The 19,667-nt window shown below is 43.0% G+C and overlaps 1 protein-coding gene across 1 annotated transcript; it reads right to left on the bottom strand.

Moving 5' to 3' along the window:
- Positions 1–10,128: 10,128 nt before the first annotated feature.
- Positions 10,129–19,636, bottom strand: LOC123762775 (venom allergen 5.01). The gene is made up of 7 exons (XM_045749536.2): positions 19,303–19,636; positions 18,108–18,362; positions 16,336–16,499; positions 14,769–14,870; positions 14,314–14,430; positions 11,527–11,637; positions 10,129–11,069 (listed from the first exon to the last, which is right to left on the bottom strand). Exons 2-7 carry the CDS (start codon positions 18,334–18,336, stop codon positions 10,860–10,862), a joined length of 933 nt encoding a protein of 310 aa, XP_045605492.1. The 5' UTR covers positions 18,337–18,362; positions 19,303–19,636; the 3' UTR covers positions 10,129–10,859.
- Between the last annotated feature and the right edge of the window lie 31 nt (positions 19,637–19,667).

Raw genomic sequence — 19,667 nt, forward strand, 5'->3', positions numbered from 1 at the left:
TTTTCCTGAATTAATATATTTTCTCTAATTTTTTTCTTATGATAAAACTACCCATTTCATAATGTATGAGGTCAATTTTTTTTTATTGGATTTAAAATTAACGTAGATATATGAACGAACCTAACCAACCCTACCTAACCTAACCTAACCTATATTTATAGGTTAGGTTAGGTTAGGTAGCCGAAAAAGTTAGGTTAGGTTAAGTAGGTTAGGTAGTCGAAAAACAATTAATTCATGAAAACTTGGCTTATTAGGCAAATCGGGCCTTGCATAGTAGGCTGAGAAGTGCGTTCTGGCTACTAGGTACGACATATATATATATATATATATATATATATATATATATATATATATATATATATATATATATAGTTACTTAGTTATATATATACTACTGGCTACTTAGTTATATATATATATATATATATATATATATATATATATATATATATATATTATAATATATATTATGCATTAATTGGCTGTTGATTGCTGGTGTTGACTTTTTGATGTGCAGATACTACACATCAAAAAGTCAACACCAGCAATCAACAGCCAATTAATGCACAATTATATTCTACCCACTTCAAGACTCCGCACCAATATAGAAGCATCAAGAGGAAGTATGGGCCAATAGGTCCTTTGCAGTGACTTCCATTCTTATGCTCTCATATATCCAATTAATACCCATTGTTCTGTGTTCTGTCTTGTGTCTGTCATAAGTTTGTTCACCTCATCCAAAACTGTTGTACTATATCACCTCACCCAAATACGAGTATATGTATGGAAGCAAATAGCGTGTATACAGGTTATAGTTGTGTGTGTGTGTGTAAACTAAAGTCTTTGAAAATGTAATAGGTAATTACGAAACGCGTTCAGGCGTCGCGTCAGACTAGAAATAAAAATGAATTTTGGAGAATTGATTTTTCAATTACCATCGACAGTAAAAAGAAACATAAGAAATATTGAGAAAATTCGCGTTAGACTTATTAATCTTACTTTTTCGGTCATATTTAACAACATATGTTTACAAGAAAGACTGCTACCAAAATATACTAAATATATATATATATATATATATATATATATATATATATATATATATATATATATATATATATATATATATAATATTGTACCTAGTAGCCAGAACGCACTTCTCGGCCTACTATGCAAGGCCAGATTTGCCTAGTAGGCCGAGTGATTTTCTTTATTTTCATTTTTTTCCAATTCGTTTATTTAAAATATTATTATTATTATATTATATTAAGAACGTAAATTATGGACTTAGTTATGTTAGTTTAGGTTTTTAAGATAGATTAGGTTAGGTTAGGTAGGGTTGGTTAGGTTCGGTACGTTAGTTTTAACTTAAATAAAAAAATGAACTTATACATAATAAAATGGATGGCTTTATCATTTTATAAAATAGAAAAATATATAAATTCAGGAAAAATTGGCTTATTAGGCAAATCGGGCCTTGCATAGTAGGCCGAGAAGTGCGTTCTGGCTACTAGTTGCAATATATATATATATATATATATATATATATATATATATATATGTATGGAAGTATGTATGTATATATATATATATATATATATATATATATATATATATATATATATATATATATATATATATATATATATTATGTCGTACCTAGTAGCCAGAACGCACTTCTCAGCCTACTATGCAAGGCCCGGTTTGCCTAATAAGCCAAGTTTTCCTGAATTATTATATTTTCTCTAATTTTTTTCTTATGAAATGATAAAGCTACCCATTTCATTATGTATGAGGTCAATTTTTATTTATTAGAGTTAAAATTAACGTAGATATATGAGCGAACCTAACCAACCCTACCTAACCTAACCTAACCTATCTTTATAGGTTAGGTTAGGTTAGGTAGCCGAAAAAGTTAGGTTAGGTTAGGTTAGGTAGGTTAGGTAGTCGAAAAACAATTAATTCATGAAAACTTGGCTTATTAGGCAAATTGGGGCTTGCATAGTAGGCTGAGAAGTGCGTTCTGGCTACTAGGTACGACATATATATATATATATATATAATCACTAAGAACTCTTTGACCCGGCCAGGATTCGAACCCATGCCGTCCAGGATCACCCCTAAACGTACACAGTACCGTGACCACCGCACCAGTATTTAAGAATCCTGGCCGGGTCAAAGAGTTCTTAGTGATATATGGCTTGCGCGTTCATGCAGCTTTTTCACACATGTTAGACTCAGTGCGGCCCGTGCATGCGCCAGAATTTGATGAAAAACTGTACCCAAATGGATCCATGAGTGTCGTCGGGGGTTGATCAGTCAGGGAGCTTAGTTAATAAGCGCCATGACTGACCAATTCTTATCGATGATAGTTGGTGCGGTGGTCACGGTACTGTGTACGTTTAGGGGTGATCCTGGACGGCATGGGTTCGAATCCTGGCCGGGTCAAAGAGTTCTTAGTGATCTATGGCTTGCGCGTTCATGCAGCTTTCTCTCTCTCACACACACACACAATATATATATATATATATATATATATATATATATATATATATATATATATATATATATATATATATATATATATATATATAAATTAATGGTACTTCATTATTATTTATCACAGTCTTACATTGAACAGCTGAGTCTATCAATACATCTTTTGCCAGCCATGGAAACTGGCAAATATATGTGATACGGCACTGACACTTGTGATACAGCTGTTTGTGTAAGGTATATATATATATATATATATATATATATATATATATATATATATATATATATATATATATATATATATATATATACTTAGCCTAGTATGTAAGGCCCGATTTGCTTAACAGGCAGTGATTATAGTCATGTTCAAATATTTTTTTAAATTCTTTTATTCCAATTAATATTATCAAGAATATAAATTCCTTACAGTTATGGCAGGTTAGGTTCGATCAAATTTCTAAATTAGTTTGAACTCAAAATATGTATGACGATTTGTTTTTACTATAATGAAACGTTTCATCACCCCACAGTAAAACATTTTTGAAAAATATATACTTTCAAGAAAATTCGGCTTGTTATGAATCTAGACCTAATAGGTACAACATATATAAATATTATATATTAAATATATAACATATACTCGCAAGAAGGTATGGGTTAGTGCAGATCTGGGCGACTGTACCGCAATTAGTCACGTAAAACCATAGACACGGGGCGTGTCAGGCTGTGAGTGACTGGGATCACAGATGCTGATGTAACATGCACTCTATACCTGCTGACACGGCGCTCTCTTGACCGGACCCTGATATGACAGTGTTGACATACACGCCTACAACGAATACCAGGTGCAATTAGCCACTGGAGTGGGCTAGAGATCACATCGGCAAAGGTCTCAACTGTAGCAAAGTGGTCTACGTCCTCGGCTCACAACCTACGGACCGAGGTTCAATCCCCTGGCGGGACAGAAACATTGGACATGTTCCCTTTCGCCTGATAGGTCTGTTCGCCTAACAGTGATAACCATTGGCGTACTGGATCTACGTGTTAGTCCCAGTGATAACCTCGTTATCTTAAGACTGGTAACAATTATACGTGCTTATGCAGCAAGGCTGCATATACAACGGTGTATATTAGCGATGTATTATCCAGAATGACTCGATTCTAGTGTGGACTACACGTACAGCGAAACTGTTATACACATGTACTGCGGGAGTTCATTATACAGCGCCAAACTACCTAGCACTGCAATTATTCACTCCGGATTTTGCATCAACATTGCTGACTCTTAAAGTGACAAACAGACATCACAAAATCCAAGTGTGTGATGTACACAACGCTTAAAATATGGCAACAGCTATTCTATAATTATCTTCCATACACATGATGCCCCAAAATATCCCATTTATTTAATGATGTCATGTTTAACCGCGGAAGACCGGACTCCACACACACACACACACACACACACACACACACACACACACACACACACACACACACACACACACACACACACACACACACACACACAGATGTTGGACATCAATGTGAACGTTAAAACTGACGGAGAAGTGACTCTGTTGATGCATCTGGGATCAATGTGTCGCGTCCTAACTACGATCTTAAGGACCTACATAAATCTACGCTAGGTCCAGGACTCCTATTTTGAAGTTATTTTGATCATTTCGGGGCTTAGCGTCCCAGCGGCCCGGTCCTCGACCAGCTCTCCTTTTTATTACACACCCCCAGGAAGCAGCCCGTAGCAGCTGTCTAACTACCAGGTACCTATTTACTGCTAGGTGAATAGGGGCATCAGGGTGAAAGGAACATGGCTCTCAGGTCCAGCTTGATCGAACATATCTTTCTTTAGGAGAAACAGCAACACGTAGCTGTGCGCCGGGCCTTGGGAACCTTAAATAAAGCTTGAATAAGGAGTAAAGCTTGAAGCGCCTTACTCCCTTGTTAGAGCCCACAGTGACCCAAGGTACCGATAGTACTCGAGGTATTCACTCTCCTCGTGTGATGGAACTATGCTTATGTGTGGAGAGAGAGTGAAACAAGAGTGCTTCTCGTTTTTTAATCTTCTCTTCCCTGGTTACTTGACGCACAGTTTAAAACAACTCTTGGTTTCTGTCAGTGGGATGTCTTCGGTACTCTCTACTCGTATGCCATACATCTTTATTGAACATCTTTATGTAAACACTTTCGTACCATTTTTTTTTTCTTTTGGGGGTTGTCATGCTCATTCGTACGACTCGGGACTCTGCCAGAATTAAAGTTGGTTACTGAGGTTATTAGCAAATTTGTCCATGTCTTCAAGGATTTGGTATTCGGTAAACTCATCTTGTTTATAAAGTACGCCCTCATATCAGCTCCGAGTGACGACCTTTTATTTGTCTTTCTTGCTCATGTCGACGGTGGTAAGCAGCGTCCACTGCTCACTACATGATGTGCTGGCATCCCTATCCTCAGTATTCAGCGAGAGAGCGTAATCTAATCTCCCTCTGAGGTGAGTAGGCTGTAACGTTACCGAGGCCTGATATTTTCACTTCCCTTAACATAGTGAGAGTGTCCGTCCATTGGCAGTGGGTTGATTACAGATGGTATCAAAGTATGGGTGTTTGGTATTACCATCACCGACCAACAGGCATTTCTTCATTAGAAAATTCCGATTATGTGTCAAGGTCAAGTGTTGTTCTGTGGCGCATATAGGTAATATTCAGGGCGTTGTTGCTTCAGTGGGGTGCTATCCCTAATGATTCATAATCATCCCCCATGTGAGCCTTGGGGTGGGTGCATAATCTTAACCATGTGTGTAAACATGGGTAAGATTATGATGAATAATTCGAGTAGGTATGTTGTTATATAAGAAATGAGGCTTCGTTTTCCTTCTCCAGGGGAGAACTTCAGATAACTTGCATTTCCATTGTAGTATAATTTTCCTTCATTTTGATTATCCATTTTGAGGCTGCCATCAGGTGAGCTTTGTGTGTTATTCTTTTATTTACTGGTGTAATAGTGACCAGTAATTTTACTTACTGGTGTAATAGTGATGTAAGAGTGAGCTCTCTTGCTGCAAAATATGGTGCATCACTTCTTGCGTCCACTGAATCATGGTGGTGGCATTCTTGAGTACATTTTGCTTGTGTACTAGATTTCTGATGAGTGGGGGTCATTCTCTATTATTCTGTCAAGCAATTCTTTTATATTAGAGTTGGGAGGCTGGTGAGAGGATGGGTGGTAAGGCGGAAGTGGGGGAGGTGGTACCCAACCCACACATCAGGAAATGAAGAAATGAAAATGTCAATCCCTGTTACCCTTATTTCAATCGATGTTAGCTTGGTGTCTAGTCTTCGGTTCAATATTTTAGTCCATCTGGGAGCCCCTGTTATGACTCACATTGCATCATTTTGAATACCCTCAACGTTTGCCCACTGGCCAGGAGAAAGAGTGAGTAAGGCAGGAGTGGTTGGGGTGATGGTAACCCCATCCACGCCCCTAGCTATAGCCGTTCCGCTAGTGACATCAGTTTTACTGAAAATTAAATGCAGCTTTTGCATCTGGACTGTCCCCGCCCCCCACCTACACATAAAATGCCACTATCACAACATTACAGAGTGATTTCCTCATTCGAGATTCCAGGTAAAATATTTGAAAATAATTAACCACAGACTGTTGAAGCACATGGAAATGAAACAAAGGTATAACATCAGGCAACATGGATTCAGAAACCACACACGGACCCCCACACAGCTATAGCCTTGATTTATGAATATACAGCCAATACCACGTAAAAACAGTGATGTAGTGCTCAAAGATGTATTGAAACCCTTGGACAAAGTCGGATGTCTAAAATACAAGATATCTGAATGTAGGCTTCCGCGGAGATTTCCTGGCACACTGTGTAGCTTCATAGATAACAGAATAGCCAAAATTCAGCATTGGCAGCTACTTGGGTGACGTAATAGAACTAAAAATTAGAGTCCCACAGGGACGCTGCCGAACACCCTCTCTGTTCAGTATATATACACTGCAGACCAAACCACACACCAGAGGATGAAGAAACGACGACGTTTCGGTCCGTCCTGGACCATTATTATGACGATTGTGTCAACTTAATAATGGTTCATGACGGACCGAAACATCGTTGATTCTTCATTTGGTGGTGTGTGGTTTGGTCATCATATCTTCAGCCACGTTATTGTGACTCCTCGTCTGCATACAATGCTGACCTGCACCTCCTTCACACGGGAAACGAATCACTCATGCGAATGATGTCACTCAGATAATCTGCCACCCAGGACAATCAAAGACGTTACTGGCTAACAAAACCAAGGCAGCAATAGAAGTGATAAACGACTTTGAAAGGCAATGGAAAATAAGTACCAACAGACAAAAGTTCCAATTAATACATATTGCAAAACGAAACCCAAAGCCGCGCTGTCCTTGACAACCTCCCAATCCAATATTTGAATGTAAGCAGAGTACTGGGATTCAAGACGAAAAAAACGGGAATCCAAATTCACTTAAATGACAAATTAAAATAAAAACAGCCTTAGGCTAACTGAGAAGATTGCTTAACCTTGGCACGACCACACAATTATACTTATATAAGGCTCTAGTCCGGCCGCATCTCCAATACCATCCAGTGTATCTACAGATCTTAAATAAAACTAACAAAGCAAAAATTAGAAGCAGTGTACGTTAAACATCAGGGCTGTTATGCCGCGGTTAGGCTACAGCGTGGGTAGAAGTCGCCCTGTCCCCGGACAATGCCGGGGGCAGTTTCAGAATTTAAGTTTTGTAACCAGATTTCAGTCTGCTGTGTACAAATATTAACCGTCTATAATGCACTACAGAACAATAGAACCATATGGATCATCACGAGACACTCGATGTATTTCTACTTGGGTTCTGTTCGTCTAAACTCTATTTACAAGTGGATGAATGGACATAACCGGGGGGATATTAATAGGGTATTAAAAGTATCAACACAGGACAGAACACGAAACAATGGATATAAATTGGATAAGTTTAGATTTAGGAAAGACTTGGGTAAATACTGGTTCAGTAACAGGGTTGTTGATTTGTGGAACCAATTGCCGCGTAACATTGTGGAGGTGGGGTCCCTCGATTGTTTCAAGCACGGGTTGGACAAGTATATGAGTGGGATTGGGTGGTTATAGAATAGGAGCTGCCTCGCATGGGCCAATAGGCCTTCTGCAGTTACCTTTGTTCTTATGTTCTTATGTTCTTACGGCATATATCCCAGGATTGGTCATAAATTGTTTTCGAGTCGGGTCAGTACTCTCTCTCTCTCTCTCTTGCCTCAAAATGACGGCAACAACTCTCATCAAAACATCTTTTCCCCAATAGCTTATTCGAGGGAACGTCTTCCAATTGTTTAACAAAATGTAATCACACATTAGGTATTGGTTAACAGGACCTCTAGTTTCGGGTATATATGTAATGGCACGAACCCGTTCTAATGAATATTGAACAACACGACTATTTGTACATTTTATTTGAACATCCCAATGCAAGACAGTTGTTTTTCAACATTAAATCAATGTATATTTTAAATATATTGTATATATCGTATTATAATGGAGGCTTTATGTCAAAGAATGAACAAAATTGTCATATTATGCGCTGACGATCAAGATTGGAGGTAAGGCGAGTACAGAACAGAACTGTGTTCTGTTCTAAGTCACCTAGGAGTTTGCACACAGACTGAATTACCGGGGCTGTCTGTGGCTGTACTATAGCCATAGACTGCCCAGGTGATGGCCACAGAGTTGTAGATTTATGGAACAAATTGCCGGGTAACATTGACGTAGGATCAATGGATTGTTGAAAGAAGAGTAGGTTAGGCACGTGTATGTGTGAGTTAGGCACAAATAGCAGCTGCCTCGTATGGGCCAATTATAATTTTGTTATTTCCTCTATTTTTAGCCGCGGAAGCCTCATCTAATTTAGAGGCTGCGGGTCCCATAAATTTGACGTCAGAAGTGGCTAGTTTATTGTGCACCCCATACTCATCCTGTGAGCGGTAGTTTATTGTGCACCCCATACTCATCCTGTGAGCGGTAGTTTATTGTGCACCCCATACTCATCCTGTGAGCGGTAGTTTATTGTGCACCCCATACTCATCCTGTGAGCGGTAGTTTATTGTGCACCCCATACTCAACCTGTGAGCGGTAGTTTATTGTGCACCCCTTACTCATCCTGTGAGCGGTAGTTTATTGTGCACCCCATACTCATCCTGTGAGCGGTAGTTTATTGTGCACCCCATACTCAACCTGTGAGCGGTAGTTTATTGTGCACCCCTTACTCATCCTGTGAGCGGTAGTTTATTGTGCACCCCATACTCATCCTGTGAGCGGTAGTTTATTGTGCACCCCATACTCAACCTGTGAGCGGTAGTTTATTGTGCACCCCTTACTCATCCTGTGAGCGGTAGTTTATTGTGCACCCCATACTCATCCTGTGAGCGGTAGTTTATTGTGCACCCCATACTCATCCTGTGAGCGGTAGTTTATTGTGCACCCCATACTCATCCTGTGAGCGGTAGTTTATTGTGCACCCCATACTCAACCTGTGAGCGGTAGTTTATTGTGCACCCCTTACTCATCCTGTGAGCGGTAGTTTATTGTGCACCCCATACTCATCCTGTGAGCGGTAGTTTATTGTGCACCCCATACTCAACCTGTGAGCGGTAGTTTATTGTGCACCCCTTACTCATCCTGTGAGCGGTAGTTTATTGTGCACCCCATACTCATCCTGTGAGCGGTAGTTTATTGTGCACTCCATACTCATCCTGTGAGCGGTAGTTTATTGTGCACCCCATACTCATTCTGTGAGCGGTAGTTTATTGTGCACCCCATACTCATCCTGTGAACGGTAGTTTATTGTGCACCCCATACTCATCCTGTGAACGGTAGTTTATTGTGCACCCCATACTCATCCTGTGAGCGGTAGTTTATTGTGCACCCCATACTCATCCTGTGAGCGGTAGTTTATTGTGCACCCCATACTCATCCTGTGAGCGGTAGTTTATTGTGCACCCCATACTCATCCTGTGAGCGATAGTTAATTGTGCACCCCATACTCAACCTGTGAGCGGTAGTTTATTGTGCACCCCATACTCATCCTGTGAGCGGTAGTTTATTGTGCACCCCATACTCATCCTGTGAGCGGTAGTTTATTGTGCACCCCATACTCATCCTGTGAGCGGTAGTTTATTGTGCACCCCATACTCATCCTGTGAGCGGTAGTTTATTGTGCACCCCATACTCATCCTGTGAGCGGTAGTTTATTGTGTACCCCATACTCATTCTGTGAGCGGTAGTTTATTGTGCACCCCATACTCATCCTGTGAACGGTAGTTTATTGTGCACCCCATACTCATCCTGTGAACGGTAGTTTATTGTGCACCCCATACTCATCCTGTGAGCGGTAGTTTATTGTGCACCCCATACTCATCCTGTGAGCGGTAGTTTATTGTGCACCCCATACTCATCCTGTGAGCGGTAGTTTATTGTGCACCCCATACTCATCCTGTGAGCGGCGCCACAAAAAGGGATTACCGCGGGGGTTCAGAAGGTCTAAATCAGTCTATAGCGGATTTTAATTGACATTGATTTATATAACTTATTTGTACACCTTATATCTAATTACAACGACACCTGCTGATAACAGAACACTGCTTGTGCTGCCACAGAACAATGTATGACAAAATAATATGACTATTACAAAATCATTTAGGAAGTAACATAATTTTCAACATTGATACGAGAGGCTGGAGGAAGTGCTGCTCTTAATAGCTTCAGGGAACCCAGTTTTTAGCCTTTTGACATAATATTTTCCACTATTTACTAGAAGCGGAAATACTGTGCAAACAGAGTTCTACACAAGTGTGTGGATCTCTAAATGCCTCACTTAGGCATTTAGAGTGAGTGAGGCACTCTAAATTCACTGAGTGTAAGCTGTAGTGCTCTTAGACTCCCTAGAGTGTTACCTTGTGTTCGCCCAAGCACTTAATATTTCGTGGGATTCCCCCTAAAGTGACAGATACTTGTAGCAAAGTCTTATTCGATCTGTGACAACATGTAGTTTTCTACTGGGTTTGTGTGTCGTATAAACAATGGATCAGCTAGAGTGTGCTAGCACTTTCTTGTTCTCTGCAAGTTTATCTGAGAGTTCTTATCTGAAGACCCCACAGATTCCGGGCCCTGGCCTCCTAGGTCCAGGGCCCTGGCCTCCTACGTCCAGGACCCTAACCACACAGATCCATGGCTCTAGCCACCCCAGGTCCAGGGCCCTAGCCCCAGACACCCCTGTAGCCTATGCATATAGGGCTATATACAAAGATCCGGATAGGCGGGGGACACGCCCTTGGTGCACAGGGAAGCGGCCGGCCCCGTCTCATAAATGGGCCACTTCCTGATGTTGCCAGCCTCGCCGTAGTTGCAGACGTAGATCTTGCTCTCCGGGTACACCTTGCCCTTGAGTTCGGCCTCGTAGTAGACGAGGCCGCACCCCACCTCGCTCGTCTCCGCCCACACCACCTGCAAAAGATCACATCTTGAGGGGAAACGATCACCTTCTAACCTGCTAAGGTTCGCAGGTGCGGGAAGAGAAGGCACCTGCGAACCTTAGTTCGCTACACCTTAGAACCTACGTTTTTTGTTCGTAGAACTAAGGCTACGAACGTAGCCTTAGTTCTACGAACTAAGAACTACGTTCGAACTAAGAACTAGTAAGGCTACGAACGTAGCCTTAGTTCGTAGCTCTAAGGCTACGAACGTCTTTCATGAAGCAGGTGTTCTGTCATTAACCGATATAAAAATTGTATAAGAGAGAGAGAGAGAGAGAGAGAGAGAGAGAGAGAGAGAGAGAGAGAGAGAGAGACAGAGAGAGACAGAGAGAGAGAGACAGAGAGAGAGAGACAGAGAGAGAGAGACAGAGAGAGAGGGAGAGGGAGAGGGAGAGGGAGAGGGAGGGAGAGAGAGAGGGACGCCTCACCTGTGTGTAGTGACCAATCTTCTTGGTGGGGTGGAGTTGGAAGGCGGCGACGTAGGAGCTGGGCATGTCGGCCACTTCGTCATACCATTCGTTGATCCCTCGACTCCAGTCCTGGCGAGGGAGACAGACCGCTCGTCATACTGGTACTGTTGGTCGTCATACTGGTACTGTTGGTCGTCATACTGGTACTGTCGGTCGTCATACTGGTACTGTCGGTCGTCATGCTGGTACTGTCGGTCGTCATACTGGTACTGTTGGTCGTCATACTGGTACTGTCGGTCGTCATACTGGTACTGTCGGTCGTCATACTGATACTGTCGGTCGTCATGCTGGTACTGTCGGTCGTCATACTGGTACTGTTGGTCGTCATACTGGTACTGTCGGTCGTCATACTGGTACTGTCGGTCGTCATACTGATACTGTCGGTCGTCATGCTGGTACTGTCGGTCGTCATACTGGTACTGTCGGTCGTCATGCTGGTACTGTCGGTCGTTATACTGGTACTGTCGGTCGTCATGCTGGTACTGTTGGTCGTCATGCTGGCACTGTTGGTCATGCTGGCACTGTTGGTCGTCATACTGGCACTGTTGGTCGTCATACTGGTACTGTCGGTCGTCATGCTGGTACTGTCGGTCGTCATACTGGTACTGTCGGTCGTCATGCTGGTACTGTCGGTCGTCATACTGGTACTGTCGGTCGTCATGCTGGTACTGTCGGTCGTCATACTGGTACTGTTGGTCGTCATACTGGTACTGTCGGTCGTCATACTGGTACTGTCGGTCGTCATACTGATACTGTCGGTCGTCATGCTGGTACTGTCGGTCGTCATACTGGTACTGTCGGTCGTCATGCTGGTACTGTCGGTCGTCATACTGGTACTGTCGGTCGTCATGCTGGCACTGTTGGTCATGCTGGCACTGTTGGTCGTCATACTGGTACTGTCGGTCGTCATGCTGGCACTGTTGGTCGTCATACTGGTACTGTCGGTCGTCATGCTGGCACTGTTGGTCATGCTGGCACTGTTGGTCGTCATACTGGTACTGTCGGTCGTCATGCTGGTACTGTTGGTCGTCATACTGGCACTGTTGGTCGTTATGCTGGCACTGTTGGTCATGCTGGCACTGTTGGTCGTCATACTGGTACTGTCGGTCGTCATACTGGCACTGTTGGTCGTTATGCTGGCACTGTTTGGTCGTCTGACTTGTATTTTGTTTAAAATTAGTATTATAGTTGCAAGGATAATCTTGTTCAGTCAACAATGCATATCATTGGATAAAGAATGCTTCAGTGCAGGTTCACAATATGCTAAAGTTCCAAATACCAAAATTGAAAATATCAGTCTCAGTTCAGCAGTAAGATCAAAATATTAGTTTATATTCCAGTTATCAGTCAAGTTCAAAAATATCAAAGTTCAAATGATCAAAATTCTAAATATCAATAAGTTCAAGATTCCAGGCTAAGTTTAATATACCAATCGAAGCTCCATATATATTAATCCAAGTTCAAAATATCTTTCTTAAGTCAAAATACCAAACTATCTAAGTTTGAGAAAGACTGAAGAAGTTAGAAGAAGGGGAACAGGTGCACGTCTTGGAGTAATCTTCCACTGTATAGGAGCTGAGCCCCGAGCCAAGGTAAGGGTAGAGGAAGAACGAGTCTTCAGCAGTATAGTTTGGGCTAATACGACAGATAACAGTGACTGTATTAGATAGGAGTGTACCTGGGTACAGTGACCTGTACTAGGGAGCAGTCCTCTTGAGAATAATGACTGTAATAAGGATACAGTCCTTTCGGAACAATGGCTTTACTTGGAAGCAGTTGTTCTGGGAACAATGGCTGTACCAGGTTCAATTTATGAACGATGGGGGGTAGTATGAACTATTTGTTCCTGACGTGTTGTAACGACCCGGAGGGCCGTTGTTGGTGGCTTGTAGAGTTACTCGTCTGGTTAAAAGGATAGGAGACAGACTAAACTAAAGGGTAGATAAATATTGTGTTTGTTTGAGGTGCTTACGAAATATAGGTAGTAGTCCCTCCAACTTTAGCTTATAATCGGAAAGAACCTTGTATTTGAAGTTTGAAATAGGCACAAAACGCTCAGTATATGAGTAACTTAATGTAATTTGCACTGTTTACCTACAAATTCTCCATTATATATAATGTATTTATTTTTATATAAAGATTATTATGATATTAAATGAATATCACCACATTACATGGACCGTAGAGTGGCGACTCCCTTCACCTGTTACTAGCGCTCAATAGATCATTGTATCATCAGTAACACTGAAAATGCGTTACGAATGTATTTTTAATTAAGGGATCGGTTATCAAGTAGATAATGTTAATGAAGATTAATGTACCACATGTACTAATACGGTCGAAAACTGCTGGTTATTAAGGCAATTTCAACCTTTGCTGTATAGGTTACTGTCTAGTGTTCGTAAGATTTGTGAGAGAATTCAAGAGTCCAGAGAAGGTATGGGGTGAGAAGTAAGAATTCCGGAAAGGGGAAGTAAGTAATTATCAAAAGAAGGCGCCAAGCTGGGAAGACAATGACTGCTTTCGTCCACTTTCCAGATGTTAATCCGGAAAGTGGGAGATAGACCCGAATCCAACGAGCTTGGTGCATGGTAGGGAGGAGGAGGAGGAGCAAGAGGAGGAAGAGGAAGAGAAGCAAGGGGAAGAGAAGGAGGAGGAGGAGAGGAGGAGGAAGAGGAGGAGGAAGAGGAGGAGGAAGAGTAAGAGGAGGAGGAAGAGTTAGAGGAGGAGAAACGTCTGGCTCACGGAGTCTTCGTCGTAGCCCCAGTAGTAGTGGATGTTCTGGCCGACGAAGTAGTCCCTGCTGCAAATGTTCCTCTCCTTGGACGCGTCGTGGCCCCTCGGACACTGAGCCGCCCACGCCTGCGACAGTGGCACGCTCTCAGATTACTCCGCTCTCATTACAGACACTATTATTTATCACCAATTAACTTATATACAAACATGCATCAAGGTTAAGCAGGCCCAACCTGCCTGCTACTGTGGTACAGCTCAGGGTGATGCCCCTGATGCCCACTGTTTCATTATGTCAGTATTCCTACTGTTTCATCAACAGGTGAAAGCAGGATTACCTGTCAGTGAGGCGGCCATGCCACTGGTGATGGTATAGTGCCTCGAACTGCCGGGGTTCGAGGCACTGACACACTGGCATCACCCGCCTGAAAACTACATTGTAAAGTAAGAGTTGTGGTGGCGCCTACCTGAGCCACATCAGCCAGCTCGTCGTTCCACACCACCTGGCGCATGTTCGCTGCAGGTGGCTGAGGACCCGGGCTTCCCCGGGTCTCCTCACCCCTCGCCACCTGCCCAACAGAAAGACGTGTGAGGAGCAAGCAGCTGGCTAGAAGACTTTGATATTTCAATTATTGCAATGGGAATTTTAGTGTTTACACACACACACACACACAGCCGATGGCCGAGCGGACAGCACGCTGTAGACGTGATCCTGTGGTCCCAGGTTCGATCCCTGGCGCCCGCGAGAAACGATGGGCAGAGTTTCTTTCACCTGTTACCTAGCAGTAAATAGGTACCTGGGAGTTATCCAGCTGTTACGGGCTGCTTCCTGTGCGTGTGTGTGTGTGGAAAAAATTAGTTAGTAGTTAGTAACAGTTGAGAGGCGGGCCGAAAAAACAGCGCTCAAACCCCCCGCACACACAACCCCAGGCTCACACAACCCCAGGCTCACACAACCCCCCGCACACACAACCCCAGGCTCACACAACCCCCCGCACACACAACCCCAGGCTCACACAACCCCCCGCACACACAACCCCAGGCTCACACAACCCCCCGCACACACAACCCCAGGCTCACACAACCCCCCGCACACACAACCCCAGGCTCACACAACCCCCCGCACACACCACCCCAGGCTCACACATACACTCCTACCCTAATATAACTAATAACTGGGCCCGCCGTCAGGGCTCGAACGGTCCTCAGGTCGAGCATTCAAGACTTTCATCCTTCCTTGTTTTTGATCTACTCGTTGTGGTGTACGGGATAGCGCGCTCACCGGCTGGCTTCGCAAGCGAGAATGACCTCCGTTCGAACCCTGGGCAAGATAGGGACGACTGGGCACCATTCCTTCACTGTCCACTCAAGTGTAAATTGGGAACTGGATGTAAAAAGATTTACGGATTGAGTTCTAGGAAAAATTAAAGGAGAAACAAGATACGCTTCTCTGTTAACGACGCCGATCCGCGAAATATAATTTCAAGAGTGCTGGGAAGACGGGACACCACGAGCATAGCTGTCATCCTGTAACTACACTTAGGTAATTACACCAATGAAGGACATGCCAACAATGGGGACAGACTGAAATACATAGAAACCCACGTTGCTGGAGAAATGAAGACTGGGCGGGACACAAAGGGCGGGACCAGGATGACGGGAGACAAACACCACATTCTACCAATCAGATATTTAGGAATAACCTCCAGCACAACGTAAATATGACAAAAGCCGTGGGCCATGGGAGGGATGGATCATGGCGACCCAGCAACTGGAACCCTTTCCGTCTCACAAAACAGATGAAACATTTAGGTTAGTATCCCCAGGAGGACACGAAGATCCTGGTGTACGCCACCCGGAGCCCCCGGGTCAGTCTGGGACAAGTGCGCTGATGTAACAAATCATCGTTGATTACGCAATAAATCAATATTGATAATGTTGCTGTAACAAATCATCGTTGACTATGTAATAAATCAATGTTGATGGCTTTGATTCGACGTCACTCGAGCATGAGCTGAGTCGAGCGTTTCTGACCTTAGCTCTGAGGGTGTTGTGGAGGAAGAGGACCTCCTCCTTCTCCTCCTTCGTCAGGTGGGTCTTGTGGATCTCGCAGGCATCATTCTTGGGCTTAAGCATGGTGTGACTTTCACTCAGCTCCGAGTAGTCGCACTCGGAGACGTCTTCAGCTGGTTTCTCTTCTGTAACGCAATCACAGCAGCTCATTAACCCTTAAACAGCGCAGATACTTATATAGTTACGGGCTATTCATGCCAGTACCACCTTTTGGGTGGCTTAATCTTTATCAATCAATCAGCTACTTAAAAGGACTAAATTAAAGTGTGAATGATTATAAATACTGAAATGGGTTGGGGGAATTGCATAGTGATGATTGGAGCACAAGAGTTAATTGCAAAAAAACAAAACAAAAAACGGGTGGAGCAGTGTAAGGGTTAAGGTAAGGTCAGCATGAAACGCTAATCCGTTACGACTATATTGCCCTTGAGATAGGACGGGAGGGTAGGAATAGCGCCCAACCGCATGGACCGTTGGGGATCGAACGCCGAATTGCAAGAAGCGAGACCTCCGCTGTACCAACCAGCCCAAGTGGCTGGGCAGCAGAGCATTAAATAACAGTTAACGTAAAACTTTTTAATGCTTTAGAAAGTGGGCTTTTTGTATTAACTGACCTGTTTTTATATTAAATTTCTTCAGTTAACTAGCCTAGCTGTGAGGTAAGCCTTGCATTGTGTGGATATTGTATCATTTGTCATGGGAATTGTCTTATTAAATGATGATAATAATAATGAATCATAGTAAATCAAGGCAGCGAGTTCCTCGTAGTTAATCAGGGCAGTGAATCACCCATAGTGAATCAGGTCAGTGAATCCCCCATAGTGAATCAGGTCAGTGAATCCCCCATAGTGAATCAGGATAGTAAATCAGGTCAGTGAATCACCGATAGTGAATCGTAATACAGTAATAATAAGTATCTCCCTCAGTTAATGAAGGGGGGGGGGGACACGAAGAGCGTAGGTGAAAGATATCAAAGCCAAGCAATAAACGTTATCGTTCCCTCAGAGTACTAACAGCCAGACGTTCCTCTCACACGGGGCGAGGAAGAAACAGAATTTGTGAAGACGGGATAATAAAGAAAGAAATTGAATTGAAATTGGGTGTGAAGGGGGAATTCAGTAAATTTTTACATTTTTTAAATTTTTGTCCCGAGGGGCGAGTTTATTGGGCAGCGCCACTCATCCTGTGAGTGGACATACCGCCATAGCAGCATGTACAACACTCCCCAATAGGAAGAAAACCCGTACACAAGCATGAATTCGAAATTCACTTACATAACTGAAGGATAGAAGTGTAACTAACATTCATCATAGGCGTCAGGAGCTCCTCGTTTTTCCAGTACACAATTCATTTATTCCTTTTATTGTATGCTGTTTCAACATAGGTTTATATGTAACTGGAATCATTACAATTGTTTAATAATGAAAGAAAATGGTTTTTCTTTCGGGTTAAAAGAAAACGGGTTAAATATTAAGGTTTATAGGCGAGTAATTAGCACTAACTAATATATCTGCAGTCGAGTCGAGTATACCTGCAATATTATACCTCATACATGCGAGCAGGACATTAATCCTTCTGGTACTTAACACAAGGGTTATATTACGCTGCTCTAGCCTCAACAGAAGTGTCCAGGGGGTAGAAATAGCCTAAGCTACTCTATCCCCTTGAGGTGTATTTTATCGTCTCAACAAATGTACTGAACTTGAACTTGAATTAACATCCTTTAAACTCACCTTCAGCTTTCCCTTTCGGTGTTTTGATCTCATCCTTCGGTTTGTGTTGATCACAGCGAGTGACGTTGAGCATTATATCCACCAGTCTATCTATGAGGGCCAGTTGTTCGGTGACTTCCTTCTCCTTCACCAATTGGTGGTGTTGGTGGGCGGCGCGGGCGTCGCCACCCCCCACCACCACCACAACCACCACCCCCAACACGCCCCACAACCACGCTTCACCCACCATCTGGCTCTCAAGCGCCGGGAGACAACCTGGGAGGTACAGAGGGCATAGTTTAGACAAGTACGCACATTTAACAATATTGATGTCCTGCACAATTGGATAGAACACAAGTTGCATCATTGCAACGTGCATTCTGAACTGCACTAAAGCTAACAAGTAGCCCATCCTCCGAAAATGATCACACTTGTACCAACTATATGGTTCGAACGTACAATATTGGACTGTTGCAACCATGAATGTTCACGTTTTATACTATGTTGTGAATGGCACGAAAAAAACAAAAACAAAAATCAGACTGAAAGTATCCTAGGTCTAGTATAGCACATATACCTATTATATCAGGCCTAAGACAGCGTATACTAGGCCTAGGATTGCTTATTTAAGCCTCCGACAGGTTAGGTAAAGTCCTTTACTTACTTTTTTATATTTTAAGTACACCATTTGAGCTAATTCAGTAACACGTGGTGTTTTGTGCGTCCAACAGTCCTGTTTTTGCTTTTCGCTTGACCAAATGGCTGCTACAGATATCATTATTAAAGCTGGACCGAGATATATGATCACAGGCTGAAGTGAAGGCGCCGGGAGGAGAGGCAGGGGCTTAGTTCATGTTGATATTTAATGATCTAGTTACTACTGGTGATGTTCAAGAAGACGTCATAGTGGACGAGTTAGGATATTACAAATACCTTGTTTATATATGGCCAATTTAGCATTGAGACAACATGGAACATAGCTTTGGCCCCTGATTCAAGTTTCGACCCAATAGTTCCTTCATAACGAAAGCAAAATCGTGTGCCTTGAATCGGGGGCCCAGCATCTGCGTAGGCCCCAGAAATTATTCATCTAACACTATCATATTCAGTAAAACAAACACTTACACACATACACACACAATTATTTATATATATAATTATATATATATAATATTATATCTATATAAACAGTATAATGTATATATACAAAAGTTACCTGAGGTCAAGGCGGCAGTTGTGTGGAGATGCTGACTACGTCGCACCACCAACCTTGGTGACAGCGATTCTCAGCTTTGCGACACCTCCTCCTCCTCCTCCTTGGCAACAGAGATCATCCGTAATCTGCGCCACCGAAGCGCAAAACACTTTCCTGTGGCGCAGCCGCTTAATCCACTCGCAACGCGACGGGAGTTTCATACACAGAGGCACCGGTCTCAAGAAAGCGCGAGGAATACAAGTATTGACAGCGGTGTGTAAAGGGCAGACTAACTTGTGGGTTCCTCACTAACGTGTGTCCCACCCCGTCTACCCTCTTCCCCTCGGCTTTAGGCACAGTGCCACCCAAGGCGTCTATATTTGTCG

This window comes from Procambarus clarkii, chromosome 5 (genome assembly GCF_040958095.1).
Source record: "Procambarus clarkii isolate CNS0578487 chromosome 5, FALCON_Pclarkii_2.0, whole genome shotgun sequence".
Taxonomy (NCBI): Eukaryota; Metazoa; Arthropoda; class Malacostraca; order Decapoda; family Cambaridae; genus Procambarus; species Procambarus clarkii.

What these genes read in the sequence shown, in the direction of transcription:
- LOC123762775 (XM_045749536.2), bottom strand. Translation starts at nt 18,336, where the DNA reads ATGGTGGGTGAAGCGTGGTTGTGGGGCGTGTTGGGGGTGGTGGTTGTG. An exon ending in ACCGAAAGGGAAAGCTGAAG is followed by an intron (nt 16,500 to 18,107) that starts GTGAGTTTAAAG and finishes ATTGCGTTACAG; the next exon opens with AAGAGAAACCAGCTGAAGAC. An exon ending in AGCTGGCTGATGTGGCTCAG is followed by an intron (nt 14,431 to 14,768) that starts GTAGGCGCCACC and finishes CCACTGTCGCAG; the next exon opens with GCGTGGGCGGCTCAGTGTCC.